The following is a 14,300-nucleotide window of genomic DNA, read 5'->3' as shown; positions in this document are numbered from 1 at the left end:
GATGTGTGGGGATGTGGCCCATTAGGCATGCCATTGAGACTTAGAGTAGTTCTCGTTATTCTTAAAGTAGTTATTATTATTACTGTTATTATTATTTGTGGTAGGTGGGGGCGCTCACCATCCACTCACTCGATGTAGCGCTGTTCTCGAGTGTCTGCCCTTTCCTCTCCTCCATCCTTCTTTCCTTCAATTCTCTTCTGTCTTTTTTTCCTTCATTCTTTCCTTGTCCTTCTGCCTACAGGTGACTTTACATTCCCTCTTCTGTCTTTCCTTCATTCTTTCCCCTTCCTTCAGCCTGTGGGTGACTACACTGAGTGACAAGTCAAATGGTTTCCTGTGCACCAGGAAACCATTTACTATGCTGGGTTGAAACCATATAACCAAATTTTGGCGCCTGGTGATTTAGTGGGTAATTGTGATTTTCCAATTGGATTGAGCCGGTGAAGGTTTATATCCAAGGGGTTGTTGGGGTTGATTGCTTATGTAATGCCACTCAGGGATGAGTGAGGCTGGTCACTTTCATCATAATTGTCGGGACCAGTTACCTAGCCCCGGGCTCCTATGCTCCACATGGGGCAATGTAGGATTGGATGATGGATGGATGGATGAATTATTATTGAAAACATCTTGCATTTGTTATTGACAAGTTATTTAACTCGTGTTGTCTCCAGATGATAATGTTCTTGCTGCCAACAAGCTACTTTTGTTAATCAAGGTTTGAAAGGAAAGAACTAATGTGTAGTATATTTTCAGGTGTGTGAGTTGACACAGCCATGGAAACCGCCTACAGAGAGGGAGCAGGGGGGGGAAAAGAAAGCCAAATTAATACCATCCAGCTGCCACGTTAATACCAGCCAGCTGCCTGGACAGGAAACCAGAGTTCCCTTTCTCCTACGGTCCACCATCCTCCTCATTTGGCATAGGGAGTTGAGGGAGAAGGAAGGGGAGACTGAGGATAAGGTAGGAATGGAGAGGTATATGAGAGGGGGGGATCAGTGAAATGGCAGGGGACAGGGTTATTAAAGTACTTATTATTATTACTATTATTATTATTTGTGGTAGGTGGGAGCGCTCACCATCCACTCACTCGATGTAGAGCTGCTCTCGAGGGTCTGCCCTTTTCTCTCCTCCATCCTTCTTTCCTTCCATCCTCTTCTCTTTTTCTTTCCTTAATTCTTTCCTCATCCTTCTGCTTACAGGTGACTTTACACCCCCTCTTCTGTCTTTCTTTCCTTCATTCTTTCCCCTTCCTTCTGCCTGTGGGTGACTCTACACTGAGTGACAAGCCAAATGGTTTCCTGTACACCAGGGAAACATTTACCGTGCTCAATGCTAGTCATAGGTAGTTCTTAGGCTGATGAGGACTATGAGGAGTTCAAGTATAAGCAGACGAGACTACGTGGTTCAGAGGTTGATGAAGGCTATGAGAAGACCATGAATGATATGAGAGAGTTGTCATTGTTTAATCAGACAGGACGTGTGCGACTCCCTTTATGGTGTGTGTAATCAGCAGTAAAAAGCCTTGCACGAGGGAGGTAGGAAGCTTAAAACATGCTCTTGACAAATTACCAATAGCAGGAGTGTAATAGATAATAAACACCCTTGCACGAGAGGGAAGTAGGAGGCACTGAGATATGTATTAACGCTTGCCATAAAAGACTGAACCTGAGTCTGTTATCTGGCAGCCACATACGAAAAGACATAAAACAAGGCATATCCAATGACTTTCAGTACAGCAACGTCTCTTCAAGCTTATTCTTACTTCAGACGATTTAATTCAACTTAGACAACGTATCTGCTAATAAAACTTGGGCAGGATATCTGGTAAACAAGGCTGTATCTACTGCAGTTTTTCTAATTCCAGTATTTTCCACGACGCTCTTATACAATCGTCGACAAAGCGAAATAAACTGAAAACATTTGCTGTATTCCGGAAGAACCAATCGTATCTATAAAAGGAACTGTTCTTAAGCAGTTCACCTTTAGTCACACGAAACACGAAACATACAAGCATATAAAGCTGCAGTAACACAAAGCACAAACAAAATATATAAAACAGATGAATAACGGGGCACCAGATACAGAAAACACATGGAACACGAAGCAAACACATGCGCTCACACACACACACACACACACACACACACACACACACACACATGTATACATAAAATATTCACACATTCACTCACACGTGCACCAGGCAATCATATATATAAAAAAAAATGTTAGTGTACACCATGCATGAGATAACATGTACGTGCAGAGATATTCGCAAATTGGAATGACAATTTTTTATGCCTTATTCTGAGAGAAATCCACATTTATAATATTAGTTTTATGTAGCCATATAATGTGCAGTTATAGTAATCATTCCATTTTCCTTGCAGGGACAGTGTGTACCGTCCTCCTCTGTTTTCACCCATCTCAGGATCTTTGGTGAGTACAATGAATATTGAGAAAACTACTTCATTATATAGCACAGTACCTAGTAAGTAAGTAATTGATTTATATTAAGTTAATTCTGATAAATATGATGAGTATGCCATTAGTTCGTCCATACATACTTAGATATTTGGGTTTATATATCAACATAGGAACTAGATGAGAGTTGTGTTGTCCTGGTTATAACCCATAAAGTACATGTATAAGATATCGTTACAGTACGTCTTAATTCTGATCAGTGTGACAGATATGCCATTAATTCAGACATTATGTTAAGCATTTGGAAGCTTCCGGTGTTGCTGTTTGCTGATGATACAGTATTGTTGAGTGAAGATGAATGAGAGTTGCAAGGTTTGGTGAATGAATTTGGGACAGTGTGTAGGAGGAGGAATCTGAAAGTTCTATCAATCTATCTATTGCCAGACGCCTCAATCCCGTTTGGGGTGGCCACAAACAAATCGCCTCCAAGTCGCCCTGTCCCCCGCCATTTCACTGCCCTGCTCCCAACTCACACCCCCCTCTCTCATGTACCTCTCCACCCCATCCCTCCATCTCATCCTCGGCCTCCCCCTCTCTCTTCCCCCCTCCACCTCACTCACATACACTCTCTTCGTCAGTCTTTCACCGTCCATCCTCTCCACATGGCCAAACCACCTCAGTGTGTTCCTCATAACGCTTTCTATCACATCCACATCAACACCACAACGCTCTTTTATATCCTCATTCGTCAGCCTGTCTCTCCATGTGACTCCACAGGTTTCTCTTAAATAACTCATTTCCACTGCTCTCACTCTTGACTTGTGTCCTTCCAACAACATCCAAGCTTCACTTCCGTACGTTAGAGTTGGTATCACAATACTGTCATGCAGTGGCGGCGCCAGGAAATTTTCACTGGGGGGGCTGAGGAGGGGCTGGGGTAAAATGTGGGGGGGCTTCACAAAATGTCATCAAACTGAAGTGTTGATGGAAAATTGGTATGTACATATTCATAATATCCGAATGTACTGAGGTTCATTTTAGACACCTGTACTCTTTGAAACTGCGGTGTTAATGTATAACATTTCTTATCTCATCAAAAATTCTGCCAAATGAAAGACATAAAACTAACAAGGAAATTCAGATTAATGTATACGCAACATAATAACATTTATTATTTCCAGTTTATTCCATAAGATTGAAGTTTAACTCAATTAATTTAGACATCATGTGTAAGCAAGCAGTTAACATGACAGAAAAAAATTCTATGTAATGAAGTTAATACAATCTGAAGAATCAGAAGAATTTTTAAATCAAGGTGTAACGACTGTCACGTTACTTTAAAACTATGCGCCTGTTCTGGTGATTGGCAGCAAATGTGTCTATAATGGCATCAATGTTCAGCTGTTTGGCCCTCCTAGAATTAATTGATATTACAGCAAGGTTGCTGGTGCGGTTGTTGCCACTGCTGTTCCTCAAGTATGTCTTGAGGAGTTTCAGACATGAGAAGCTCCTCTCACAGGCAGCTGAGGTGGCAGGGAGGGTCACTGCAATGCATACAAGTTTATACAGATTTATAAAGGCGTCCTTGTATGGCTGCAGCATGGCTGCGAGCTCAAGTGGTGTGGACACTTCCAGGCCATTGTCTCTCTTCCTAGCTATTAGTCTTGTCAATTGGTGGACCTTCACTGCAAGAACACCCTCTGCCACTCCATAATTGGCTGCCATTCCTGACAGCGCTTTTTTGTTCAGAAATGTAATGTGCTTAGGATTCAAGGCAGCAGCACCCATCAGAACATTACAGGCATCAGATGAAAATCGCCTGCTCAGCTCATTGAGCATTCTATCTATGATGGCATAGAAGGTCCTTCTCCTGGCATCTGGTATAGCTCCATCCCTCTGACCTGTACTGGATGTTATGATGAATTCATCCAGGTGTCTGGGAGCAGATCGTTGTCTACCTGGACGCTCAGTCTCAGTGCGTATCCCAACTACCTTGCACAAATCCTCAGCAGCCTCCTCTAACTCCTTCCAGGCAGCTTCAGTCCTCATTTCTGTCAGTCCAGACATGACAGACTGCATCAAGTCCTCTGCAGAGGGCAGCTGAAGGTCATGTGACTGGAGGTGGTTTGAGAGTTGTTTGGTCATCAGTAACACTTTTTCCATGGCCATCAGAATTGTCACAAATTGCTGATCTAGCAGGATGCACAGGCCCTTTGCCTCAGTGGCTCTGTGTGCATTGTCTCCCTCCATGAGACGTTTCAAGGTTGTCACTATGGCAGGTAGGGTTCTTCTCACTGCCAGACAAGCAGCATGTTGGAAGGTCCATCTTGTGTCAGACAGTTGCTTCAACTCTTATGTGCTGCCTTGTGGGATTTAATTCTTTTTGTACCTTTATAAATTCTTCATGTACTACTGACATAGAGAAGAACTTGTACAAACTCTGTATAGCCACAAAAAACTCTGCTGCAGCCTGGATATTGTGTACACAATCAACGAGCACAAGGTTGAGCCTGTGAGCATAACAGTGGACATACACAGCCTGTGGTACCTTTCTCCTAAACCTCTCCTGTATACCACTGATGTGCCCTGACATGACTGTAGCTCCATCGTAGCACTGGCCAATGCAGGCGTTGTGGTCAATACCACATTTGGCCAGGGTCTCCAAGATCTTGTTGAGCAATGAGTCTGCATCCAGACCCTCGGCTGCTGTGAAGTCAAGGAACACCTCATGAAGGCTCTGTTTGTGGAGATACCTCACCACAATGAACAGCTGTTCTTGTTTGCTGACATCCTTGGTCTCATCCACCATTAGGGCAAAATGCTCTGCTCTTAGGACCTCGTTGCTGATGTCCTCTCTGATTATTGAAGCTATGATGGCGAGCAGTTCATTTTGGATATCGTGGTGCGTATATTTAGCATTGCCAGGACCACCACTCAGTTTCTTTTTGACAATGTCATCATACCTGGAAATCAGGTCCAGCAGTTCCAGGAAGTTACCTTTGTTGCCAGAATCAGTGTCTTCCTTGTGACCTCTTTGGGCAACATTTTGGCAGGCTGTGTAGAGCAGTAAGTGTATTACTGCTCTAATGTAATGTCTGTTTTCCTTTACAGTTTTTTCATGGTTGGTATTAAAAGCATGTATGATCCTAGAACCTGTTGTTTTCTGCATCTTAAACTCTGCCCAAGCTTGCATAGAGAACTTGTGTCCTGCTGAATTATCATGAGACTTCAGAGATGAGGTTGCCTTCTTCCAGTTCTGAAAGCCGTCATGGGTGAAGGACTTCTCACATTTGCTTAAGTGTACATGACCGAAATGACGACATGCAAAGCAGAATGCAACATCTAGGGTCGTGGAGTACCCCAGCCACGAATGATGATCACGCCAGTTCTTGTTGAATGACCTTGACTGGCCACTGTATTCTGTGGCTGGGTATCTCTTCAAGTCTGGACAGGTGGGACCACTATCTGGAAGCTGGCTCAGGTCCTTGGGTCCAGGTAGTAGTTTCTCACCATGGGTGTGAGAAGTGCCCTCTTGTGGCTGGGGTTCTGCACTAGCCTCACCTAGTAAGGCTGCAGACTCACAATCACCATCACCACTGTCCAGGTCCTCATTAACAGCAGGTGTGTCTGTAGGAGGATCATCATCTCGCAGCCTCTTCTTGGGAATCTTGGGTAACAGGTAGCGTTCCATGATCAAACCGGCCTATGTGATCAAATATGATAAACCACCATCAGTTACTTTCATAAACAGGGAAAACAGCATAAACAAGCACACAGATCACAGAAGCATAAAACTGCATATTAGCATTACAACAGACCAGATATTTTCACACTATTTTATTCTTCCTTCCACAGCTTCTTATAATCTTATAGTAGCCTATATACATTTTTAAGTAGAAAAAAATCAACTTACACCATACCTGTAAATCAGTGCAAGACGAAAACCACAACTAATAAGCTCAGCTGCTCAGTAATTCAGTGTCTACTGCACTAAGCAATTAACAGCCAACAGACTCGGAGATCTACACACAACCGCGTCGCGTGGTAGACTGGTCTGGTAGCTGACGGGAATCGAACAGGAATGGCTCATCGTGCACTCGATTCGTTAATGCTGGGCTAGGCTAGGAGCCTAGGACCATGTAGGCCCTATAGCAGTGTGAATCCTTTACTTCATTTTAATCAAATATATTCAAATTTATTAACTTCCTGCCTGGAATTATGACATAATCGACATTCAATTATATTTCTGAAGACGAGATAATAATCGTACAGTCGTAATACACTAAAAGAATGGCTAATGTAGTTTAATAAAATAATGCTGTATTTTACTTTCACTTATCATTTTCATTATAGGATATGTAAACTAACCATCTGAATTACAAGAATTTCACAGAATATATTATAACATAAGTTACCCTTAGTATTAGAACTAGGCTGGAAGTTTTCCTTAGAAGTTGAGTCAACTGATAAATTTTCCATAATTTCCGTGAAATTACCATCATTCAGAATCTGCTAAATGCTAACAGCTAAAAATAATAATCACGATTTAATCTATTGTCTTGAATATTTTCCTGAACTTATAACACTTCGTTTCGTCAACTTTTGTGTATTATTTGTAAATAGTAATACAAAATTGAAAGTTCAAATAAGGGACGTTCTGCCTAAATTCGCCTTTGGAATCTGGCAATATTTGGGGGGCTGATGGGGTTTGGCTCATTATTGGGGAGGGCTGAAGCCCCCCCAAGCCCTCCCTTGGCGCCGCCACTGCTATCATGTAGTAACTTTTTCACTTCCATGCTCACTTCCCTGTTTCTTTTCACTGCTTTCAAAGAACCAGCAACCTTTCTTCCCTGCTGTACCCTTTCAAGCACTTCACCCTCCAAACCTCCATCCTTACTCATCACAAAAGTAAAGTTGTGGTATTCGAGGGGAATGAAGTCACAGAGTGTGCAGTGAGGTTAGTTGGTGAGGATACGGAGAATGTGAGTGCATTCAAGTACTTGGGTAGTGTGATGAGTAAGGATGGAACTTTGGGGGATGAAGTGCGTGAAAGGGTACAGCAGGGAAGGAAGGTTGTTTGTGCACTGAAAGCAATGATGAGAAATAGTGAGGTGAGTATGGAAGTTAAGAAGTCACTGCATGATAGTATTGTGATCCCTACCCTGACGTATGGAAGCGAGGTGTGGACCTTGCAAGAGGGGAACAAGTCAAGAGTGAGAGCAGTGGAAATGAGTTACTTGAGAGGAGCATGTGGAGTGACGTGGAGGGACAGGTTGACGAATGAAGAAGTGAAGGAACGTTGTGGGGTGGATGTGAATGTGGTTGAGAAGATTAGGAGAAATGTACAGTACTGAGGTGGTTTGGACATGTGAAGAGAATGGAGAATGAAAGACTAAATAAGAGGGTGTATGTAGGTGAGGTGGAGGGAGGGAGAGGGAGTGGTAGACCGAGGATGAGGTGGAGGGATGGAGTTGAGAGGTATAAGAGGGGCGGCAGTGAGTTGGGAGGCGGGTAGTCAAATGGTGGGTGACAGAGCGACTTGGAGGCGTTTTCTCTGCGGCCACCCTTTGCGGGATTAGGGCGTCGGGCTATAGATAGATAGATAGATGTTAAGCATTTGGGTTTACATACCAACATAGGAACTAGACGAGGCCCATGTTCACGATATAACCATCTCAGTGTAAGATGTTGTTACACTAGGTCTTGATTTCACTGTGTCGATGAGGTGAAAGAGAGAGAGATTGTCCATGTGCTTGAGGGTGCGAAAGTGGATTTATGTGGAATAACTGAAACAAAATGGAGAGGAGAAAGTGTGAGAGAATGGGAGTATGGATGGGGTATATGTGCAGGAGTAGATGAGAATGAGAGGGCAAAGGAAGGAGTATGTATAGTTGTGAGTAAAAGATGGAAAAAGAGCATAAGACAGTATGGATCAGTTGGGTCAAGGATTGTGTGGGTAAAGTTGAAAGTTGGAATACAAATGTGGGCGATTGTGTGTGTGTATGCACCAACGCAAGATCGTGCTAGAAGAGTGAGAGAAGAGTTCTGGACAAATGTGGAAGTGTGCATGGAAAAGTTTGGAAGGAATGAGAGAGTGTTTTTGATTGGTGATATGAATGGTAAAGTTGGTAATGTGAAGGTGGATGGAATAGTTGGTGAGTGGGGTGTGCCTGCTGAGATAGATGAGAATGGCAGTGCGTTAGTGGACATTTGTGCTGGGAGGGGGCTGGTGATAGCCAATACCCTCTTCAGGCATAAAATGATCCACAGGTATACATGGCGAGTGATGAGAAGGGTGGGTGGTGAACTGAATGATAGGAAGGCAATGATTGATTATGTGTGTGTGGATGAAAGGATGCAAAGATGTGTAAAGGATGCAAGAGTGTATAGAGGTTGGGGGAGTGGACTTTCTGACCACTACTTGGTGGTGGCCAGAATTAGGATGCAAGTAAGATGGAGGAATAGAAGAAGGGAAAGACGAGAGGAAGGAGTAGTTGCAAGGAGAGTGGAGAGGTTACAAGAGGATGAGAAAAAGGCAGAGTATAAGAGAGAAGTGGAGGAACGATTGGGCAAATATGAATTGGAGCAGATGGGAGACGTGGAAGGTGTGTGTAAGATATTTACAGAAGAAATATGTGCAGCATGTGATGTGGTGTGTGGAAGGAAGAGAAGACGGAGGGGGGTGCAAGGAACAGCGTGGTGGACTGAAGAGGTGAAACAGGCTGTGGCACTAAAGAAGAAAGCATACAATGAATGCATGAGAAATAGGGGCGTGGAAGAAGTTGAGAAGCGGAAGAGAGAGTTATATGTGGAAAGAAAGAGAGAGGTGAAAAGATTAGTAAGAGAGAGTAAGAAGAGAGTGGATGAGGAATTTGGAAGGAATTTGAGTGTAAAGTGGAGGGACTGTAAGAAAATGTTCTGGAGAGAAGTGAAAAGAGTAAGACAGGGTGGAAGTGAAGTTAGCAGGGGAGTGAAAGATAAAAATGGTAGATTACTAGTGGAGAAGGGAGAAAAAGTGAGCAGATGGAGAGAACACTTTAAGGAATTGTTGAACGTAGAGGATGGAAGTAATGCAAGTATAACTGGCTGGGGAATGGCTGGGAGAAGGAGGGAGGTGATAAGACAGGAAGAAATCAGTAGGATAGAAGTTGTGGAAGCAATGAAGAAAGTTAAATCGGGGAAAGCCCCAGGAATTGATGGAGTGTGTGGTGAAATGCTGAAGCATGGGGGAGAGATAGTAGTAGAATGGATGTGGAAGATATGCAGATTGGCCTGGGAGGAAGGTAGAGTCCCGGAGGATTGGAAGTCAGGTATAATTATTCCCTTGTACAAAGGAAAAGGGGAAAAAGAAGTGTGTGGTAATCATAGGGTCATTTGTCTTCTTAGTATAATAGGAAAAGTGTATGGTAGGATTCTTGTAGACAGAGTTAGAGAAAGAACAGAGAAATTAGTTGGGGAAGAACAGGGAGGCTTTAGGAAGGGAAGAGGTTGTGTAGATCAGATATTCATTCTTAGATCTTTAGTGGGAAAGTTTCTAGAGAAGGGAAAGAAGTTGTATGCAGCTTTCATGGATTTGGAGAAAGCATATGACAGGGTGGATAGACAAGGATTGTGGAAAGTGTTAAGAATATATGGAGTAGATGGGAAGTTGTTGAATGCTGTGAAGAGTATGTACGATGGTGCGAAGGCTGCAGTGCGTGTGGATGGTGAACTAAGTGAATTTTTCTCTTTGAAAGTTGGTTTGAAACAGGGATGTGTCATGTCTCCATGGTTGTTCAATCTGTACATGGATGGGGTAATAAAAGAGGTACAAGGTAGGGTAGTGGATGTTGGAGTGGCCCTGGTGAGAGAAGATAGTGTTTGGAAACTCCCTGTACTGTTGTTTGCAGATGATACTGTGTTGTTGAGTGAAGACGAAGGGGAGCTGCAAGGCTTGGTGAATGAGTTTGAGAGAGTGTGTAAGAAACGGAACCTAAAGGTGAATGTAGGGAAGAGTAAAGTGATGGTCTTTGAGAGAGGTGAAGTTAATGAATGTATAGCGAGGTTGGATGGTGAGGAATTGGAAAATGTGAGTATGTTTAAGTATTTGGGCAGTGTGATGAGTAAGGATCGAGGTTTGGAGGGTGAAGTGCTTGAAAGGGTACAGCAGGGAAGAAAGGTTGCTGGTTCCTTGAAAGCAGTGATAAGAAACAGGGAAGTGAGCATGGAAGTGAAAAAGTTACTACATGACAGTATTGTGATACCAACTCTAACGTACGGAAGTAAAGCTTGGACATTGTCGGAAGGACACAAGTCAAGAATGAGAGCAGTGGAAATGAGTTATTTAAGAGGAGCCTGTGGAGTCACGTGGAGAGACAGGCTGACGAATGAGGATATAAAGGAGCGTTGTGGTGTGGATGTGGATGTGATAGGAAGCGTTATGAGGAACACACTGAGGTGGTTTGGCCATGTGGAGAGGATGGAGGGTGAAAGACTGACGAAGAGAGTGTATGTGAGTGAGGCGGAGGGGGGAAGAGGGAGGGGGAGGCCGACAATGAGATTGAGGGATGGGGTGGAGAGGTATATGAGAGAGGGGGGGGGTGAGTTGGGAGCAATCTAACCTAATCCGTCTATATCTAGTCGATCTGAACCCAACCCAACCAAAAATTATCTAATCAGACCAAACCCTGCCCAAAGTGACCTAACCTAACTTGCGTCGCCCATTAATTCGCTATTATAAGAAATTTTGCTGTCTGAAAGTCTACGGGTGTAACAGTCCACGTTTCGCCTGTTCTGTGTAAACGTATAAGTTTGTGTGTGTGTGTGTGTGTGTGTGTGTCTGTTTGTGTGTGTTTAGAGTGTGTGAGATGTGTTCTGTAAGGAGAAATTTATACTCTCTCTCTCTCTCTCTCTCTCTCTCTCTCTCTCCAGTTCAGTTTAGAAGTGCATATGTAAGTTTGTGTCTGACCTTTTACCTTATATCTGTCTCATTCGCAACGGCTACAGTATATCATCTTGCCTGGTCATTATTTACAGCCTTGTATCTGTATAATAAACCGTGAAATTTTTAATTGGCGAACCGTGGCAGGAATACTAGAAAAAAAGAGGTTTGATGAGAGAAAAAGACCAGAGAGCAAAACTAAAAAGAACAGAGTATGAGATAAAGAGAGCAAAAGATTGAAACAAAACGCAGAAAGGCATGAATGGGGCCAGAAAAATTGAAAAAAAGAAGAACGATAAAAAGTACACAGGATAACAGTAATATACGGCTTGGATAGGTAGCTCTGAGGTCTGATTAGGACTATGAGGAGTGCAAGTATAAGCAGACGAGAGTACGTGGTTCAGAGGCTGGTGAAGGCTATGAGAAGACCATGTGTCGTGTTCTCCACTCTCTACTTACCTCGTAACAGCTATAAGTTCTATATCTTCGTCTTGCTCTCTGCGAAGACGTGACAAGGCGTCAGCCACTCGGTTCTGGTGTCCTGGCAGGTAGGATACCTCTAAGTCGTATTCGGCAACCTGTACCGGTATCTGCCATCTAGCTATTCTGCCAGAAGGCTCCTTCACATTAAAGAGCCACGTGAGGGGTCGGTGATCCGTCTCCACAATCACTTTGTATCCCAAGACAAGAGGCCGATTTATCCGCAATCCGTACACAATACTTAAGGCTTCTTGCTCGATAGTGGCATAATTAAGCTCAGCTTTATTTAATGCTCTACTAAAATATGTCAACGGTCTAAGGTGTCCATCCTCATCTTCCTGTTGTAATACCCCACCTATCGCAGTACCACTCGCGTCAGTTGTCAGATAGAATGGTGTATCAAAGGAGGGAAACTTGAGTACGATGTCGTCAGTAAGCTTACTTTTCAGACTTCTAAAAGCTTGATCAGCCTCATCGTTCCACTCGATTTTTTGTTTACTGTTTTTCACTTCCTGCTTTCCACGAGTCAGTTTTGTGAGAGGCAGAGCAATCTTAGCATAGTCACTTATGAATCTACGGTAATAATTAACTAACCCTAAGAAAGATTGGAGTTCCTTCAGTGTCTTAGGAACAGCAATTTCCCTTATGGCTCGGACTTTATCCGGTTGGGGCCGCAAGCCTTCTGCAGAAATTAAGTGTCCTAGGTAAGACACTTCATCCTTGAAAAAACTGCACTTCTCTAACTTAAGAGTAAGTTGAGCTTCCTTAAGTCTGGCAAGGACCTCATCTAGGTTCTGTACATGTGAATCAAAATCCTCACCATAGACAATTATGTCATCCAGGTAAGTATGACTGATATGCCCTGTCAGTCCTATCAGGACTTCGTTAACGATCCTTTGGAACGCAGCAGGGGCATCTTTTAAGCCAAACGGTAGACTATTATATTCCCAATGACCGTCTGGTGAGGAAAATGCGATCAGCGGTCGTGACGCCTCATCCAGAGGAATCTGATGGTATCCTTGCCTCAAATCCAAGCTACTGAATACAGTATTTTCTCCTAACTGGGAAAGAATTTGTGCAATGTTTGGCAATGGGAAGGGGTCTGATGTAATCTGCTTATTCAAATGGCGAAAATCGAGACAAATTCTTGGTCCACCATCCTTCTTGGCCACCGGGACCAAGGGTGAACAATATGGTGATCTAGAAGGACGTATTATATTTAGCTCCCTTAGTTCATTTAGCTGTTGCCTAAGAGTTTCGTGATACTTAACCGGTACCTTATAAGGACGACGGTTTACAACCAGTCCTGTAGCACAGATGTGATGGAGGAAATAAGGTGTAATATTCAGTGGTTCATCAGGCAAGGCAAACACTTGAGGATGCTTTCGCACTAGACGTTTGAGAGCATCATTCTCCTTAGTCTCCGGTGGACATAACTCATCTACTTTTAGAAAGAGCTTAGTTAATCTCTCTTCTCCCTGTGTCACACCAGTTATTTGCCCTTGCTCATCCTCCTGATTCTCGTCCCACATTATCTCCTCAAACGGTTCTATTGTCCCCACCCTGTACCTGCCAGATATACTGACCCGGTCAGGGGTGGCGTTAGTGTAGGCAACATAAACCCTGGACTTTCCTCCCGCCTCGCCCGGGACCATCTGTACAATCCCTGGCCACAGCATAGCAGCGAAAGTACTACCAGGATTAGGTGAGAATAACCCAAAGGACCACCCTGAAATTTCAGTCTCTAACGAGATCATTCCACTTGTGAACGGATCAATCACGACTGTCTCACTCGTCATACAACGCCCAGAGATATACTCCTGGTCATCTGATAAGCCGGTTTCAACTACATGCAAGGAGGAAGCACCATCTATGCGAAGATTCTCCTCTCCCGACTGTAATTCTACCTTCTCCCCATCGATCTCTATGCACAACGGATCTGGTGTAATACATATATTCCGAGCGAAAATAAAATCGGAACCTAGAATCACTGAAATAGTACACGGTAAGTTCCTCACCACTACTAATTCACTCTCGTAGGTGTGACCAGCCAACCCTATAGGCAGGCTAACCACTCCTACCACCTCAAGCTCATTACCACTTACGGATACTAACCTTCGTCCTTGATACGGTCTGAGCTCAGGCTTGGTCTCACCCAAATTCTCATAGGTTCCTTGATTAATGAGCGATCGACATGCTCCGGTATCCAAGAGCATGGGGCAATCCCTCATTTCACCACACGCTCCCATAATCATCACCAGATCCGTCCCGTCTATATGCCTCTCTCTCTCTCTCTCTCTCTCTCTCTCTCTCTCTCTCTCTCTCTCTCTCTCAGGTTCTGTAGGGTGAATGATAATGTCAGTGCAAAGTATGATTTTATTGATATAATTATAAAATAAATAAAACATGTTATTATAAAATAAACAAAGCATTTTAACACATTTAAAGATAACTACAGTTCGCGGTTAGACAAATG

At 43.4% G+C, this 14,300-nt stretch overlaps 2 protein-coding genes across 2 annotated transcripts; both read right to left on the bottom strand.

The window, feature by feature from the left end:
* Positions 1–3,756: 3,756 nt before the first annotated feature.
* On the bottom strand, positions 3,757–4,674 carry LOC145389985 (zinc finger MYM-type protein 1-like). The gene has a single exon (XM_080265081.1). It carries the CDS (start codon positions 4,672–4,674, stop codon positions 3,757–3,759), a length of 918 nt encoding a protein of 305 aa, XP_080121207.1.
* Positions 4,675–4,756: 82 nt separating this feature from the next.
* LOC145389986 (zinc finger MYM-type protein 1-like) lies at positions 4,757–6,115 on the bottom strand. Its single transcript, XM_080265082.1, has one exon. It carries the CDS (start codon positions 6,113–6,115, stop codon positions 4,757–4,759), a length of 1,359 nt encoding a protein of 452 aa, XP_080121208.1.
* Positions 6,116–14,300: the final 8,185 nt, after the last annotated feature.

This window comes from Coenobita brevimanus, unplaced genomic scaffold, assembly GCF_032717465.1.
Source record: "Coenobita brevimanus isolate Jiangsu-jjx unplaced genomic scaffold, ASM3271746v2 jjx.HiC_scaffold_2680, whole genome shotgun sequence".
In the NCBI taxonomy this organism is placed as follows: domain Eukaryota; kingdom Metazoa; phylum Arthropoda; class Malacostraca; order Decapoda; family Coenobitidae; genus Coenobita; species Coenobita brevimanus.
The sequence above is the reverse complement of the archived record's forward strand: the minus strand, read 5'-3'. Positions and strand labels throughout refer to the sequence as shown.